This window comes from Dama dama, chromosome 10 (genome assembly GCF_033118175.1).
Source record: "Dama dama isolate Ldn47 chromosome 10, ASM3311817v1, whole genome shotgun sequence".
Lineage (NCBI taxonomy): Eukaryota > Metazoa > Chordata > Mammalia > Artiodactyla > Cervidae > Dama > Dama dama.
Genome location: NC_083690.1, coordinates 2,828,748 through 2,845,558, shown reverse-complemented (window position 1 = coordinate 2,845,558; position 16,811 = coordinate 2,828,748). Strand labels below are relative to the sequence as shown.

At 66.0% G+C, this 16,811-nt stretch overlaps 2 protein-coding genes across 2 annotated transcripts; one reads left to right on the top strand and one right to left on the bottom strand.

Annotated features, from left to right (window-relative positions):
- The first annotated feature begins 119 nt into the window (after positions 1-119).
- On the top strand, positions 120-2,513 carry TSR3 (TSR3 ribosome maturation factor). Its single transcript, XM_061152482.1, has 6 exons — positions 120-246; positions 333-552; positions 912-1,105; positions 1,503-1,679; positions 1,830-1,893; positions 2,138-2,513. Exons 1-6 carry the CDS (start codon positions 135-137, stop codon positions 2,316-2,318), a joined length of 948 nt encoding a protein of 315 aa, XP_061008465.1. The 5' UTR covers positions 120-134; the 3' UTR covers positions 2,319-2,513.
- BAIAP3 (BAI1 associated protein 3) lies at positions 2,316-15,805 on the bottom strand. The gene is made up of 35 exons (XM_061152481.1): positions 15,780-15,805; positions 11,840-11,980; positions 11,521-11,608; positions 11,298-11,378; positions 10,965-11,072; positions 10,476-10,535; positions 10,274-10,340; positions 10,005-10,200; positions 9,718-9,762; positions 9,516-9,593; positions 9,303-9,405; positions 8,856-8,963; positions 8,668-8,763; positions 8,433-8,536; positions 8,180-8,300; positions 7,570-7,694; positions 7,353-7,443; positions 7,159-7,215; positions 6,966-7,063; positions 6,812-6,863; positions 6,592-6,722; positions 6,322-6,445; positions 6,101-6,244; positions 5,921-6,013; positions 5,638-5,829; positions 5,481-5,549; positions 5,314-5,393; positions 5,134-5,242; positions 4,657-4,728; positions 4,432-4,512; positions 4,228-4,348; positions 4,025-4,148; positions 3,727-3,932; positions 3,263-3,593; positions 2,316-2,497 (listed from the first exon to the last, which is right to left on the bottom strand). The coding sequence occupies exons 2-34, from the start codon at positions 11,968-11,970 to the stop codon at positions 3,490-3,492; spliced, it is 3,459 nt and encodes a 1,152-aa protein (XP_061008464.1). The 5' UTR covers positions 11,971-11,980; positions 15,780-15,805; the 3' UTR covers positions 2,316-2,497; positions 3,263-3,489.
- Positions 15,806-16,811: the final 1,006 nt, after the last annotated feature.

Sequence of the window (16,811 nt, the reverse complement as noted above, 5' to 3'; positions counted from 1 at the left end):
GTGGGCGCCGGAACCTGAAGTGGCGCCCTCCGCCGCGGGTGGTCACGTGGGTGCCGGAACCGGAAGTGGTGCCGCGCGCAGCTTGGCCGGGAGGAGTGGCGACGCGGTGGGTACAGCGGGTCCCGCTTCCCCCCATGGGCCGCCGAAGGGCCGCGCGCGGGCCGGGCGCGGAGGGAGGCCGCGCTCGGCGCCCTGCGGGCCGCTCCCTGGAGGCCTTCGCCGAGGAGGTGGGCGCCGCGCTGCGCGGTGAGTGGGGCGTGATCCTGAGGTGGGCCGGGGGTCGGGCCGCGGAGCCGCGCCTGAGGCCGGGTCCCCTTCTCTGCCTGCCGCAGCGTCCGTGGAGCCAGAGTCCCCTGAGGACCAGGGCGGCCCGGGCCCGGCGCAGCTGCCCTGCACGCTGGCCATGTGGGAGTTGGGCCACTGCGACCCCCGGCGCTGCACCGGCCGCAAGCTGGCCCGCTTGGGGCTGGTGCGCTGCCTGCGCCTGGGCCACAGGTTCGGCGGCCTCGTGCTCAGCCCCGTGGGTTCCCAGTACGTGTCCCCCGCAGACAGGTAAGCTCGAGAGGACTGGGTGCGGGGAAACGGAGTGGGCCTGCCTGGACTCTTTTTAATTAGCCCCCAGCCCTGGCACATCTTTCCCTTCAGGGCCCACCTGTTTGTGTTGATGTGTCTCGTTGACCCCCGTTGCCTAGCACAGAGCCCAGGAAGCAGCAGGCTACAGTAAACATTTGTTGAGTGAATAAAAGCCTTATGGAGGAACAGCTTTCCTCCAGCTGCCTCAGAAGCTGGGCCCATGAGAGTCCTTGAATGATGCCCCTGAATCCCCAGGGCAGCCAGTTTCCTAGAACATAGCTGCCCTGGGGCCAGCACCAAGTTAAGTCCAGAACCAAGCCCTTCACTGCTCTTGGCAGACACTTGGTGGCACAGTCTGGGGTCGCTGTCATCGACTGCTCCTGGGCCAGACTGGATGAGACTCCGTTCGGGAAGATGCGTGGGAGCCACTTGCGGCTCCTGCCCCATTTGGTGGCCGCCAACCCTGTGAACTATGGCCGGCCCTGCAGGCTGTCCTGCGTGGAGGCCTTTGCTGCCACCTTCTGCATCCTGGGTGAGTGTCAGGCCTGGCAGCCTGGAGTCCATGTGCTTTTGCTGCCAATCCCGGGAGGAGCCTGACCATGTGCTGGGCGGTGGCCAGGGTTTCCTCCCAGCTCCCACTTGAGTCCTCTCCCTGAGAGGCAGAGGTGAAGACAGAACACACCACTGGCCTCCAAGCGCTTGTCAGGCTCTCGTCAGGGCACGACGGCCCCCAGAGCCCTGTTACCCCAACTCATCCCCTGAGAACTTAAGGTCCACATGGAGGCTCAGAAGGGCAGTTCCGTGAGACACCCTGTTGGGAGAGGGACTTGGTGGGCTGCAGAGGGCCGTGGGCCAGTGTTGGCGGGACTCTCAGTTTCTGGGAGGCAAGAGAGGGGCTGTCTACATCCCTGGGCTCCCTGCACTGACAGGCTTCTCAGACCTTGCTGTCATTTTGCTGCGGAAATTCAAGTGGGGCAAGGGGTTCCTGGACCTGAACCGCCAGCTTCTGGACAAATATGCGGCCTGCAGCGGCCCAGAGGAGGTGCTGCAGGCAGAGCAGGAGTTCCTGGCCCACGCCAAGGAGCACCCTGAAGAGGAGGAAATTGGTGAGGCCTGGCAGGGACACCTGACCCCTGGGTGGGAGCCAGGCCTGCCCCCTCCCTTGAGAAGCCCAGGGTTGGGAAGACCTTCCCGCCACAGCTGTGGGACTCCTGCTTCTACTTCAGGCCACTTTCCTCCTTGATTCCTCCATTCAGATCCCTTTGATGTGGACTCAGGACGAGAGTTTGCAAACCCCAACCGGCTGGTGACTGACTCCCGGTAGGTCCCCTAGCTTCATGACAGCTTAGACCCAGGGCTCTCTTCCACCTCTGATCTCAGCCCCTCCTTCTGCAGGGTGGGGGAGTGTCGTAAATAGCAGGATGGTTTTCTGACTGCAGAGAAGGGAAGCTGGAGGGGTTTCCACTTAGAGAGGATGGGGAGTAGGAATCTGTCCTCAGCTTGGGGGCTTTGGTGAGTTAGTAGGTGTGTCGGGGAGGCCAGTGGACATACCCCTGTCTCTCAGGCTGCCCAGAGATGGTGCTGACAGGGACACTGAAGATGAGTCTGAGGAACTTGGGCCTGACACTGACGATGGGGGAGACAGCAGCAGCAGCCCAGAAGAGGAGGAGACTGCTGAGCAAGGGGCTGAAGCCAGGGTCCCCACAGAGATTTGGAAAGGAATCAAGAAGCGGCAGAGAGACTGAAAGTTGCAGAGGTGTATTTTTGGAGGCGGAATGCGGCAGTGCAGCTTGTGGGAACACAAATGGGCCTGGCGGCCTCAGGCCGTGCAGCTGCGAGCAGGACTGGACTCTGACCAGGTTCTTTCCCAGCGCTTCTTACCCAGTCTTGCTCTGGGTCCTGCCTCAGAGCCCTCCCAATGAAGCTGCAAGCCAAGAAGACCCCCGCGTGAGCCTCTGCTTCTGGGCACTCGGCCTGCAGGTGTGGGGGGACCCTTGGCCTCTAATGAGACAGATCCTGCCTAGAGAGCCTGGGGTGTAGAGATGGGACCCCCGGGTGGGTCTTGTGTGGACGCTGTGCGTTCATGAAAAGGAGACGGCCACACAGCTGGCCAGTTGGCACGGAGTGCCTTACACTAACCCAACCAGCCTGGCGTGACATCCTCAGCCTCCCACAATGACCGCAGAGGCCCCTCTCCTGGGCCTGTGAGCTGGGTGGGGACTGGAGACCTGTGGAGCTCTCAGGCAGAACTCCCTCCACATGCCCTCTTGGGGAGGCATACCCAGAGAAGGTGGGGGCACTGCAGGTGTTCACCTCTCCCTCTGAGGCCTGGATTGTCCAGACTCCAAACCTAGACCTTCCAGCCTCTCCGGTTAGGGAGACTGTGCCCCGACCCCAGAGAGACCCAGGACAAAGCTCTTGCCTGGTTACTGGTGACATTTAGAGGTGGACCATTCTATGTTGGGGGGAGGGCTCATGGCAGTCAAACGACACTTCTAGCCTCCTCACTGGTGCCAATAGCACAGCCATCACCCACTCACCGGGTGTGACTGATCCGCCCCCCAGAATGTCTCCAGGTGCTGCCTAATGTCCCCTAGGGGCAAGGCCCCCAACTGAGAGCCCTGCCCTAAGACCAGGCCCCCCCCCCCCCCCCCAGGCCAGGGAACCTGAGGGGAAGTAGGAAGCTCACCTGGTGGCCAGGACTCGCCCAGTCGGCTGTCCAGATCCAGCAGGGTAGGGCGTACTGAGCACAGGGGTCACAGCACAGACGTGGCGGGGGCAGAAGGGAGCCGGGGAGTCCAGCCACAGAACACACCATGAAGCGGGGGAGGGCGCCACGGCCCGGCTGCACAGAGCTGACCACAAGGCAAGAACAGCGCGGGGACGTGGGGAGGGCTTGGCTCTCGCCCGCAGGGCTCAGGGGTCCGCCTCCATGTACTTCTCCAGCTCCCGGAGCCTCTTGACAAACTCCTGCGCCTCCTTGTTGGGGCGACCCTCCAGCATCCGAAGCGCCGACCTCACTGCGGGCGGGGGCGGGGCCGGTGTCAGTCCTGCTGGCCCCGCCCTCGCCGCTCAGCCACCCTGGGCTCTGCAGGGGGCGGGGCCAGCATCAGTCCGGCTGGCCCCGCCCCGCCCCGCCGGAAGCTCACTCACCTTGGGCTCGCGGCCGGCGCAGGTGCAGGGTGACCGGCTGGCCGGCCCTCGCGCTCCCTCCCACCTGGGGCCTCGCGACGCCGCTAACGCTGCCCAGGCCCAGGGCTGCCTCCCCCGCGAAGTCGTTGGTGGACAGCCAGTCATGGTCCATGACGGTGAACAGCACGCAGGCGCCACGGCGGCGGCAGGCCTCTGCGGGCACGGAGCTGCGGGGGGGGGGGTGGGGGTGGGGGAGGCGGGTGGTCATCTGGAGCCCTGCTCCCCACTCTGGGCCTGCAGGGCGGGGAGGGACACTCACAAGTAGAAGAGCTCGTCGTACACGGGGTGCAGCGTCCGGCTCTTGACCTGGGTCCTCTGACTGCGGACCAGCGGGAAAAGGTGCGGCGGACCCAGCTCCACGATCACAAAGGGGTCGCTTAGGCCTGGGGACACGGCTGTGAGCGCACCCCGCCGCCAGCCCCGCCCCGCCCGGTGGCAGCCCTACCCACCGCTCGCCCGCACCGTTGGCGTCCAGGGGGAGCAGGTCGGCGGCATGCAGCACCTCCACCGCCAGCCGCTGCTCGGCCGCCTCGTAGTGGCAGCGGACGCTCAGGCGCCCGAACCGGTTGTGCTCCAGGGATCTCTGTGGAAAGGCCAGGAGGCCGGTGAGCCGAGCTCGGGGTCGTCGGGGGGCGGAGCCTCGTGCGCGCACCTGGGTCGCACTACCTGCTTGAGCTTGTCCAGGTAGTACTGCTCGATGCACTCCCGCGTGGAGCACTGGTGCAGGCGCAGCTCCTCCTCCAGTCTCTGCAGGGAGAAGGCGGCGCCTGGTGATGCCGGAGCTCCTCACCGGCCCCATTTCACGCGCGGGGCGGGGCTGAACTCAAACCTGGGTCTCAGGTGTCCGCCCCTCCCCCTTCCTCTGTCAGAGGGCCCAAGGCCAAACCTCACCTTGTAACTTCCATCTCTCAGGCTCTCCAGGGGCAGACCCTGGCCCTCAGCGTGGAAAAAGTTGACCAGGGCCTGGGGTGGGGCAAGAAAGGAGAGGTGTCAGGGGCAGGGTGACTGCTGGAGACAGAGAGTGGGAAGGAATGGAGCCTTGAGCAGCACCCGGCCTGGGCTGTCCGGAGCCTAAGGCAGAGCCACTCATACCTGGGCTGTATCAGAAGCTGCCAGGAAGCTTGGGGAAATGAAGGCACCTGAAGCCAGACATCTGTCAGAACAGGTGGCCCAGGTGCTTCTGACTCAGCAGACTCAGGGAAAGAGATGCTGCCCGATGGCTTCCCAGAGGAGGAGTGTCTGGGCTGGGGACTGGGCTGGAAGGGGGCATGCAGCTGGAAAGGTCAGCAGTCTTATTGCCAGGGGGTGGGGTCAGAGGGGCCAGGAACCAGGAGTTCAGGCAGAAAAGGCTCTTCCATGGGGCCCTACCTCCAGCGTGAAGTGGAAGCGCCCGTAGAAGTCGGCAGACACATCTCGGTTCGCTCCCAGAGCCTGCAGAATGGCCTGCAGCAGCAGCTCCCAGAGGGCCTCCAGCACCCTGCAGGATGCTCAGCATCTGTGACCCGACCACGGGCCGGGCCTGCTCTGCCTGCCCGCGCAGGACCGTACCTGCTTAGATTTTCCTTCACCAGCGAGGCGTTCAGCAGAGCCAGCTTCTCGTCCAGGTACTTCAGGAGGGGGGCCACGGCCTGCAGGTAGGGTCCTCAGGCTGGGACTGGGCCCCAGTGGACACACGCATTCCCTGCGAGCCCAAGCCGAGCTGGCCGCACACTCACCTCGTCATTCTGGATGGAGTCGGGCGAGAGGCTGACGTGCTGCACATACTTCCTGACGTCACCCACCATCTGCGGGAGAGCAGGAGAGTGGTGCTCAGCACCGTGGGGGTGCAGGGAGGGCCGGCCGGCCCCCGCCCCCGCCCACCGGCCCTGCCACCTTGGAGGTCAGGTGTGCCGTCACGGTTCGGGCCTCCCGCTGCAGGTCCTCGTCCAGGGCCTGCGTGCAGCTGAGCAGGGGCCGTGGGAGTGTGCCCTCCAGCCCTGCAGCCCCCTCTGGCCACGCCAGGCCACGCAGTGCCTGGCCAGCAGCCTTGCGGAGGAGCTCCACGTCGTTGAGGACCACGCAGAGCTGGGGAGGTGTGACGGACGTGCGTGGGCTGGCAGCTGGGTGGTGGCCACCCTGGGCCCCCGCCCCCCACTCCTCTGCCCTCCCTGCTCACAGGCTCGCTCACTGCCTCTCCGGCTGCCCCAGGCTGAGCGTCCACCTTCTTTCGCAGCAGCTCTGTGTAGAAGAGGGCGGCTTCACACAGGTCCTGGGGTGGAGGACAGGGGCTCAGGAGCTGTGGACCATGTCCTTTCTGCACCCAGACCCTGATCTCCTCTTGGTGGGTAGTCCCCACCTGGCTGAGCTGGGCGCCTAGTGTCTGGGCCTGGGCGGGGTCAGGCCATGCCAGGCAGGCCCACAGCTCCTGGATGTGGCTGAAGCAGAGGCTGGCAGTGGCTGCAGAGCTGCTGTGCTTGGAGGAGGCATCCATGGGCTCCAACTAGGAAGCAGGAGGAGGCCTGGGTTGGGTGGGAGCCCAGATGAGCCCAGCCCCCTCAAGCCTGAGGGCTCACTCACTGTGTCCACCTCCACGGCTCCCTGAAGCCTCCACTTGGTTTGGTCCCGCAGCACCTGCAGCCAAAGCTTCACAGCGGGCAGGAATGGGGCGTGGATGCCAGCCAGGGCGAGGGAACGGCTGTCCCTGCAGTGGGAGGCCCATCAGCGCTCACCCTGATCAAGCACCTTGAGCCAACATGTCCCAGGTTCCCAGCCTGTGGAGGCCCTCGGGAGACTGCACAGAGAGCCCTCCAGGAGGAGACTGGAGGACAGGTGGGGCAGGGCACCCACCGGCCCGGAATGCTGCTCCAAAAGCGCTGGATGTCCGCCAGGGTCAGGTAGAGCTCAAAGAGCCCTGAGGCCACCTCCAGGGTCATCTTGGGGCTCAGCTCCTCTGTCAGCACCCAGGCCTCTTCAGCCACCTGCCCAGGAGGGTGGACTCAGGCTGGCGGCAACAAGGAACCCCAGGCCCCTTCCCAGCCAGGGGGCTCTCCCCACGCCCCCTCCTCACCAGACGCTCCAGCTGCCGAAAGGTGAGGGTGAAGAAGTCGACCTTGATGATGCTGCAAAGGACACACCTCAGACACCTGCTCGCCCTGCTCCCCAGCCCGGTGGTGGCACTTTAGGGGCTGGGCGCAGGGGCAGCAGGGAGAGCCCTGCCCCACCTGTGGAAGAGGCTGGCGTAGATGCCATAGCAGGACTGCAGGTCCTCGTAGACGGCGTCAGCCAGCTTGACCAGCCCGGTGAGGCGCTGTGGGCCTGGCTGCAAGGAGGCCCAGCACACTGACCTTCTGGCCTGCACTCACCTGCGGCCCCTCACCTCCCCTGTGGCCACGCCCCCCCACTCTGCCACCACACCTGCTCACGAGGACTTTGGGTGTTCAGGAGCCTGTCAAACCATTCACGGTTGCCTCTCTGCAAGGGAAGCCACCGAGGAAGCATGTTGGGTGGGAGGGAAGAAGGGCAAGTGTGTGTGGTTCCACAGGTCCAGCCCGAGGGCAGGGGCACAGGCAAGGATGGGCAGTTAGCCCAGACCCAGCTACCAGACGCACCTTCAGGGCAGCAGCAATGTCCATGTTTAGCTCCGTCTCGAAGGGGCAGATCTCAAACGAAGGCTGGAAGATCTGCAGCTTGCCAAGACACCTGGGCGAGGGGTTGCAGCTGACTGGGGGGTGCCCCACCCAGTCGCCCCACCCCCACCCAACCCCCGGCAAGCGGCTGCAGCCACCCGGCCCCAAGCCCCACTGGCAGATGAGCGGCTGCACCCACTTCAACAGCAGCTCCAGGCGGTAGACAGCTGTGCTGTTACTGGCAGGGAAGTAGTCCCGGAGCTGTCGCAGCAGCTGAAGCCCAAACTCAGAGAAGGCAGAGAAGCTGTCTGCTAGGCCCTCCTCCTGAGGGACAGGGCCCTTCAGAACGGACTGCTGAGTGCCCGCTCCTCTGCAAAAGCAGCCGGTCTGCAAAGCCCTGCACTGAAGAGCACCCTCCCTACTACGGGCCTCCAACCCCACTGGCCTCGCCCTAGTGCCCTCTCTAGCCTCCACAGCGCCCCCTGGAGACAGAAGCCCCCAGGGCCTTCGCAGCACCAGCTGCGCCTCCTTCCATGCGGCCCACTCCCTCCGCTGCTCGCAGGGCTGAAGCCGCACGGCCCGGCCCGCCTCCCGCGGGACTCCCCCTTGGTATCGCACAGCCCGGTCCTGGGACGGCACAGCAGCAGCTCTCTCCTAAGTCCCGCGCTTTGTCCGCTTGTTTTTAACCCCCTACCGCTCCCACAGGCTGTGCACCCCAGCAGGGCAGGACTCTGGCGGTCCTGTCCCTGCTCGTCCCAGCCTGAACAGCCCCTGGCACACCCTCCAGGAGCATTTTCATGTGAGCCCACCTGCTCCTGAGGCAGCGAGCCCGCCTCCTCCCAGTGCGCTTGCAGGTCCTCTAGCAGCCCCAGCAGGTAGCCGTAGTCCAGGGTGCGGGTCTGATGGTGGCGGCTGCTGACCTGCCAGTGCCTGCGGGGCCGCAGCCCAGGCTCAGGGCAGCTGCGCCAGGGGCCCGACCCAGCAGGGAACCCGTGTCCCTCCCACTGACAGCCCCGCCCCTTTCCGGGCCCCGCCCCTCGCGACGCGGCCCCGCCCACTCACAGCACAGCTAGTTGCAGCGCCGACAGGTTGTTCTGTGCGCCGTGCAGGCAGAGCACGGTGGCCGCAGGCCCGCTGAGCTCGCCGCGCCAGCTGCTCGAGTTGGGCTGGGGGACGGGCTGGCCGTGGGTGGAGGCGGGAGACCCCCATCCCCCCTCGGCCCCCAGGTCCCTGGCCTCCCCGCCTCGCCCTCCCCACGCCGCCCCTGGCTGCCCCGGGGGCCCGAGGTTGGCGCTACCTCTTCGGCTCGGTGCTCAAACTGCAGAAGACGGCTGAGCAGCAGCAGGTACGACAGGAAGCCCGACCGCCCACGCTGGCTCATGTTCGTGTCCCTCTGGAACGCAGGGCCGGCCGGTCAGCAGCCCTTCCCGAGCCTGTGGGCTGGGGCGCAGGGCTGCAGGGTCGGGGGGAGGCCTTGGCTCCCACCTGTGTGGTGATCAGCTTGAGGACCAGTTGGCAGTCGCCCTGCACCCGGGAGGCGCTAGAGCGTGGTTCCAGCTTGAACCAGCGGTCCTCTCCAGCCACAGGCACCTCCTGGGGGAAGGGGGTTCAGATTGGTGGTTCTGCCTAACCCTGCTCCCCTCACAGACTGTCTCTGGGACCACAGGGAGAAACAGGCCTCTGCTTCCCACTGAACACTGGTGACCAGCACAGGGGCCCTCAGGGGTGCCTGGACACTAGAGGTTCCTGGAGGCTGTCCCTCCTCCCTTGCAGCATGGTGTCCCCCCAGCCCCAGCCCAAGAAGGATGGGAAGCTGCTGGGGCATCACAGGACATAGCCAGCAGCAGTGGGGCAGGACTGCTGCCAGGTGGGAACACCAGGTGGGACACCCAGGAGCAAGCATTCGGCAAGCGAAACTGCCAGCCCACTCACCCGGACGGGTATGTTGAGGCACCCCAGGAAGTCATCAGTGTGGTCCTCCGTGGGCCCCGCTGTCCCATTTGCACGGGCAGACTTGACAATCTGTTTGAAATACCTGGGGGCAGCAGGATGGCTTCACACCTGTGGCCCCTGAGGAGCCATCACCCGCTGGCCCCTGTGGCCAAGCTGAGAGCGTCAGGGGTGCGAGGGTCCCGCCTGCCCCACCTGCTCATGCCCTTCAGGCCGATGACCTCATTCAGTTTCCTGCACGCTTCCACCAGGGACACATCATCGTCATGATCCCTGGAGGGGGGCGGTGGGGGGTCTGGCTTGTCTGCAGCTCAGCCTGGCTCTGACTGCCCCCTCCCGCTCCGCCCAGACCAGAGGCGCCCGCACCCGCTGCCCTGCAGGGCACAGGGGCCTCTACCAGATGTCCAGGTGCAGCTGGTCTGTGCCCACGTCCTCGATCTCACTGTAAGGAGAACAGAGAGGTCCCCGGAGGGTCCAGGTGATCCCCTGCCCAGCACTGGGGCAGGGGCAATTTCTGAGCCTCAGTCTCCTGCTCTGGAAAGTGGTCACAGGACCAGCCCTCCGGTTCCGGGGGCAGGCACAGACCTCCTACAGGCACAGCTGCCCCATGCAACCCCAGGACCGGCCGGCACCACAGCAGACCCCACCGGACCACCCCGCCGCCCGACAGGACGGGGGCCTTACAAGAGAAAGTGCTCCTTCCATACGGGGTTCAGGGTGCTGTTCTTGACCTCGGTGACCTGGATGCACTTGGCTGGCAGTGGGCCACCTCGCTTGCTACCCTTGCGGAAGCTGAAGCGCTGCTCCTTGTGTGGGCTGGGCTCCTGCACGGCGCCCGAGGCCGGCAGGATGCCCAGCATGCAGTACGGGTCACTGAAGCCTAGGACATGGTGGGTGCCTCAGTCCCAGTCCCGCCCCCATGGCCCCCAGACCTGGCTGGCCCCCCAACTCACCGTTGGGGTCTTTGGCCAGCAGGTTCTTGGCACGCATGACAGAGACTTTCAGGGCATAGGTGGGCGCCTGCAGGTGGAGGGCAGTGACGGTCTCTGGGGCTCAGTGTGGACCTGATACGGCTGGCCCCGCGCCCCTCCACCCTGAGCCTCTGCCTGCCAGCGCTGCAGGGGGCGGCATCTGCCCAGCGGGCTGCAGCCTCACCTTGGCCTTCTTCACACGCTCCACAGCCGCGGCATGCTCCTCCGGGCTGGTGCCGAACACCTGCGAGTCGGCAGGTATGAGGCCCAGGTGCCCTTGAAGCAGGCCAATCAGTTATCAACCCAGAGGCTTCATGGGGTGGGGGGAGCACACACAGCAGAAGAAAGGGGTCTGTCCACCTGCTGGTTTGTCCTTTCTGCCTTTCTCTGTGTCTGTCTGTCCATCCTTCTGTGTGTGTCCTACATCTGTCTACCTGTCTTTTCCAATGTTCTTTGTAGCTGTGTCCATCTGTCTGTGTGTTCTTCTGTTTGAATGTGTCTGTGTGTCTGTCCATCTTTCTGGGCATGCCTGTGCACCTGTGTGTGTCTGATGTACGTGGGGCAATTCTGTGTGTGTTGTTCAGGCGACAGTGACATAAGCAGGTGGGGGAAGTGTCTCAGCCACCCCCAGAGATGGGCCAGGCCAGCCGAGTGGGTGGGGCCCGGGCCTCACCTGCTGCAGGTAGCTCAGCAGGGCCTCCTCGTCATCCACCTGGTCGGGGCCCATGGTGCCTGCGCGGTGAAGGACTGTGTACAGGGCCTCCTCATAGAGCATGTCCACCTGCAGGGGGGCGGCGTGGGCCCTGAGTCCCGACCGCAGGGGCTCTCGGCTCCTTGGACGCACCCTCTCTGCCCAGCCCCTGGCCGCTCCTCCCACTGGCAGAACCCGGTCTCTGCCTCTGCGCCTTTGCACCTTCGGGGCCTCCACCAGGGGTCCCTCCCCACCCCTGACCTCTGCTCAATCCCATGGGGAGGCCCACCTGCCCCAGACCCCCCACCCCCTTACCTCCTCTTGGCTCAGAGTTCTCAGGCCACGGCTGGGGTCCACGGGCTCTGCGGGGGCGGGTGAGCGGCTGCGCAGCAGGACCTGTGGGGGCACCAGGGGGGTGAGTGTCTCCGTGACTCCCTGACAGGGAGTGCTCCAGGGAGGGAGGGAGGGGAGCACAGAGAGGCCGCTGGGGAGGCTGGCCCGGGCCCATGCGGGGCAGCAGGGCCCGCAGCGTCCGCACCTCAGGGCATGGCAGCCCCTGTCTGCCCTCCCCCTTCTTCAGGATGAGGCGCATCTGGGCGAAGAACTCCACACCATCTCCGGGTTTCCTGCAAGAAAAGCCACGGTCGGGGTCAGCAGACACTCCCCATGCTGCAGCTCGGAGCACGTGCCAACCCGCATGACTCAAGGCGATCCCAGGGTCTCTGAACAGCTGAGGGTGCAGTGAGACGCTCTCCACCGCCTTGGGTTCAGAGCCTCCTGGGCTTCCCCTGGGGGCCGTGCTGGGCGGCTGGTGTGTGAGGTCAGGGGAGGAAGGGAGCCGGCTGGGGGGCACCCACCAGGCCCCGGCCGCAGGCTCCGGCGGGTCGGCACTGCTGCTGGCCGGCTCCTCCTCCGTCCTCCGGCGGAAGGATGGGCACACCTGCACCTGCCTGAGCACGCTGCTCTTGATCTCCAGCAAGGTGGACATGGCGGGCGACCTGTGGGCAGAGAACCCTGCCTTACTGTCCCCTGTGATCACATCAGATGCCACCCTGAGCAGTGACGGAGGTGTGACCAGAACGCAGAGGTGCCCACTGCTGGGGCCACAGGCTCCAACCCTCCCAGAGCTGCAGACTTGCTCAGTCCAAGTCCCGCCCCCCCCCAGGTTCGGGCTCCCCAGACCAGAATGACTCGGACTGAGCTAGTTTCAGGGGAGACACAGGCAGGGGGCCGCCAGGCCCAGGCCCCATTCCTCACTTGGCATGAAGAATCCCTGTGTCCCAGGGTGACATCTAGGCTGCTCCAGGCAGGATGCTGCATGGTGGCTCAGTGGCTATGGCAGTATAGGCCCTTGGAGCAGACAGGGGCTGCGGCCCCACAGCCCACACTTTGCAGAAGGGGAGTGGGACCTGCTTGGGGGACATCTTCCTGTCCAGGGGGCCCCGCCCTGGGATGCCCCTGAGGGGCGCGCGCTGTCACTGCCGATTCCAGTCCCCCAGCCTGACGGGCCTGCACTGTTACAGCCTCACACCTTGGGGTGCTCAGTGCCCCTGCAGACTGCGGGGGGAAGCCACCAAGGGCCCTGCAGTCTGCTTCTTCCACCTCGTGACCTGGCCCAGGCAACTACCTCCGGCCTTGGCCTCCAGATCCCCCCGCCCCCTGCAACTTCCCACAAGGTGGTCTCGTGTTCCTGCACTGAAAATCATCTGGACAAAGCAAAGACCCTCTCCCGGGCCACCTCTGCCACTGAATGCCACCCACTGGGCTCCCTGTCCCTGGCTTGCTGGCCTCTGCGTGCCGGACACACCGTGCTCCCCTTGGCTCACCCAGGGACCTGCCCACTGCCTGGGTCCTGTCCCTGTCCACTCCTGAGGGTGTCCCCACCAGCCAGGCACATCAGCCCGAGCCTGTCCTTTTCATTTGACAAAATAGGAAATGGGGGCCCTGCCAGATCCAGCTCTACTTGCCCAGCTCTCACAGGCACCTGGCACTGGGGTAGCCAGGGAGACCCGCCCCGCCCTGTGTGCCCGCTGCCAGGGGTCATGTGAGTGCTGGCGTGTCCTCGTTTACGGGCTTGACCTCATCCCGGACGGTCACCCTCTGCTGGGACAGCAGGGCCGGGCACACCTGCCGCCTTGAGGGTCCAGGACAGACTTTTTGAGCAAGCTGGGTGTATCTCTGGAGGAGGGGGCGGTGCCCGGGCTGCCATTGCTGGTGTGTGACCCCCGCCAGCTCTCAGCTTCTCATCTCACTCCCTGATCCTCCAACCCTGGAGCTGCAGGGCCAGGGGGGCCCATCCGGCCAGACCCGAGAGCTGGGACAGGAGGGGAGGTGCGTCGGGCTCCAGCAGCCCCGGGCCCCCCAACAGCGGTCGGTGCCTGCTCCAGGGAGCCCCCACCCCTGCGGCGGGCTCAGCAGCCCAGAGAGCTGTGAGGTCCCTGGGGGCTGGCTGTCACGGGTCCCCTTTTCCGTTTCGTCTCTAGCTGAGTGGAAGATGCTGCTCCCCCAACAGCCCCCCAAAGCCAGGGAGCAGCCACTGCTTGAGCTGTTGCCAGGGCAACCGCCAGCTGCGTCTGTGTGTGACGGGGGCTCCAGAGCTCACAGTCCTGGAGACAAAGATGACGCAGGAGCGAAGTGGCCTGAGCTTCAGGGTGGGGGGCTTTCTCGGTGAGACCAGAGTGTTCAAGGCAATGGGGGCCCCCTCCTCAGACCAGCCCTGGGCGGGGAGTGACGCTCTACTCCCCGCACCTGGACCAGGAAACCGAGACCCCAGGCTCATGAGGCCCAGGGTCACCCAGCCAGCAGGCAGCCCGGGATGGAGTCACGGCCTCCCAGGCTCTGGTGTCTAGGCGCTAAGCTCTCGGCTCATCCTGGGCCCCAGATCCAGGCAGGCCGGCCTCTCCCTGTGCTGCAGGCTCCTCCCCGCTCCCATCTCAGCCTGTGTCTAGGAGGGAGGCAGCAGTGGTGTCCGGGTGCAGAGGCTCTTCCTGGGAGCTCAGAAGCCCCCTCTGTCCCCTGGGGACCCCTGGGCTGCCTGCACAGCCACAGCCTTGCTGCACCTGGCAGCCTGGGCCCTGGGGCCAGCAGCACCCACTCAGAGCTGTCCTGGGCAGAGGGCATGGGGCCCATTGCTAGGGAGCACTCACTGGCTGCCAGGGGCTCTCAGCCTGCATGGGGCAGAGTGAGCAGCATACAGGCTTCAGGGGACCCCCATCTGTCTGACAGGCCCCACAGGACACCTTCCTGAACTTTCCGTGTCTCGGTCCCACCCAGGCCTGGCCAGAAGCTCTGAGCATGACACACCTGTATCCCCGCTCAGGCCTGGACACCTGCTCCAGTTTGTCCAATGAACAGAGTGAGGCCAGCCAAGGAGCTGGACGCCCCACAGGCACCAGGGCCCAGCCGAAAGCAACAGGCCTGCTGTGTTTCAGGGCTGTGCCCAAGGCCTGGGGTTGAATGGGAAAGGATCACTCTGCAAAGTGTCGCATTTCACATCCCAGCAATGGGGTGACTTGCCCAGAACCCAGGGCTCAAAGCCATGCTGTCTCCTGCTAGCCCACCTGGGGGCTGGCACTGAAGCAGGCAGGTCTGGGGCAGTGGGGCTGAACTGGAGAGCCAGGCTGGTCTTCTAGAAGAGTCCCCAGCAGCCCACTGGCCGCCCTGGACGTGAATCAACCCCCTCAGGGTGCTGGGGCTGCTCACTGAAATCGGTCCCTGGGGACTTAGGGGTGGGGCAGCCACTGATGCTGCCCCGGCATGTGTAAGGGGGCAGCAGGAGGTCTGGCCCGGCCACCTGGCTCTCCCTGCTGCCCAGCCCAGCCCCCAGCTGACCCCCTTCACTCTCCTACGGGATTTCCGGCTGCCCCCTCTCCGCTGCCTCTCTGCACTGTGCTCGCCTGCACACAGTGTGGCCGCACGCAGTGCCTCCTGCAGCCCACCTGTGGTGGCTCTTAGGAACACTGCTCACTGGGGTCTCGTCCCCACCCAGTCCCAGGGAGGGGTCTGAGGTCTGTATTGTAACCAATTCTGCGAGCGGACCTAGAGCTCTGAAGCCCAAGACCAGCAGTAAAAGGTTGGCGAGATGCTTCTAGAATGCACGCATTTAAAATGAAGTGCCCGTAGGATCTTCCTCAGAGGTCCCCTCCCACCCGGCCCGCCGGGCTCTCTGACCTGCTCACCCCTCCCACTTCTCTCAGGGACACCCCGCCTCGCCTCTTCCTCCCGACCCCCGCGCGGACCTCGCCCCCCCAACCCAGTTCTGTCGGGGTGCTTCTCTCATTGGTGGGTGTTCGGTTCGGGGACAGTTTGGAAGCCCGGAGAGGGTGTATTTTGGGGGACTCACCCAGACGTCGGGAGGAATTTGGGGAAAACAAGGGGTCCTGCCAGGATCCGCGGGAGAGGGAGCGGGCCGGGCTCAGGGGCGTCTTAATCGCTGGAGGGTGGACTGGGAAACCCCGCGGAGGGTCTCACGGTCTACGGTCCCCGCCCACCTGCGGCTTCCCCTGGGGATAGGGCGCCGGGTCCGAGCGGAGTGACCCTGCGCATCCCGGGGCGGGGAGGTGGTCCTGGAGCCCCGCGCCCTCCGCGGCTGGGAGGTCTGGTCCCCCCGCCCCTCCGCAGTGCGCACCGTCTCCCGCTCCGAGGCCCCGCTCCTCCAAGCGCGCGCCGGCCTCGTCTCCCCGGTGCCGACGCCGCGTCTTGGCGACCTCCCGGCACCCCGGGGTGGCGGCGAGCGCGGTCCACCGGCGGGACGCTGGGCTGGGCTTCGACGGCCGGACAGGAGCCCGCGGCACTCACCGTGGGCCGGGAGGCGGGGGCGCAGGGACGGGACTCCTGCGGGCGCCGCACTCGGCGCCGGCTCCGGGGTGGCTCAGGCTGCGCGACCGCTCGCAGCCGCCAGCGCCGACGACTGAGCGCCAGGGGCCCCGCGCCCGGGCTGCAGGGGCCGGGGGCGGGGCTGGGCCTACTCGCCCCGCCCCGCCGCTCGGGGACCCGCTTCCGCCCCGCCCCCGCCTCCCTCGCGCCCCTCTCCGCCCGCGCCGGCGCCGCTAGGGGCGCAGGGCGAGGATCCACGTGCCCCTAGTGCCCGGCCCACGGCCCCCAACGGGAGGGGGCTCGGGGCTGCAAATCAACCCACAGACGGGTATGAGCCGGAGCAGACCCGCTCTGCGTCACGACCCCCTCTCGGGGACGCCAGGGCAGAAAAGAGTCGCCGAAACCGACCAGGATACGCCCGGGCCCGCAGCGCAGACTTCTCCGGAAGGGTTGTGTGGTCATCGCCCTCCCAGCCAGCAGTGTCCCCACCACCAGCCTGGAGCGGGCCTGGGCCTGGGGACTCAGCCTCCGCAGTCCCAACCGCTCCTCAGAGGGGACAGCCCGCACCCCGGGGTGTGTGTATGTGTGCTGCAGGCGTCAACTCAGAACGCCCGCAACAATCCTGGTCACCGAAAGGGCGACCGACCCCACGGCCCACGTCGGGCCACCTGCCAGGTTACCCCGTCGGCTGGAACTCCTCTCGCGCTGTGCCCAGCCCATCTTTGGCGCCCCTCCACCGCTCCATGGTCACCTGGGGAGCCCGTAAAAATGGCTTGCTGGGCCCACTGGGGCCTGCTGACTCCCAGAGCTCCGGCTGGGCCTCACCATATGAGGCTCCTCCCACCCCAGCTGAGAACCCTGGGTGCTGCTCAGATGCGTGGGCTCCCTGGATCCCTTTCAAGCCTTTAGTAGACCCTGCTGGACTCTCAGAGCACCTTGTACTTGGGGGATCAGACTGTGGTTTGGAGAAGTTTTCACCCCAAAGGACCTCGTCTCTAGTGGAGGGACTCTAGG

Coding starts and splice junctions, on each gene's coding strand:
- TSR3 (XM_061152482.1), top strand. CDS start 135: ATGGGCCGCCGAAGGGCCGCGCGCGGGCCGGGCGCGGAGGGAGGCCGC. Junction 553..911: donor TACGTGTCCCCCGCAGACAG/GTAAGCTCGAGA, acceptor TGCTCTTGGCAG/ACACTTGGTGGCACAGTCTG. Junction 1,680..1,829: donor CCCTGAAGAGGAGGAAATTG/GTGAGGCCTGGC, acceptor TCCTCCATTCAG/ATCCCTTTGATGTGGACTCA.
- BAIAP3 (XM_061152481.1), bottom strand. CDS start 11,970: ATGTCCACCTTGCTGGAGATCAAGAGCAGCGTGCTCAGGCAGGTGCAG. Junction 10,536..10,964: donor TGCTGAGCTACCTGCAGCAG/GTGAGGCCCGGG, acceptor GCCGACTCGCAG/GTGTTCGGCACCAGCCCGGA. Junction 3,594..3,726: donor GCGCCGGCCGCGAGCCCAAG/GTGAGTGAGCTT, acceptor CCCCGCCCGCAG/TGAGGTCGGCGCTTCGGATG.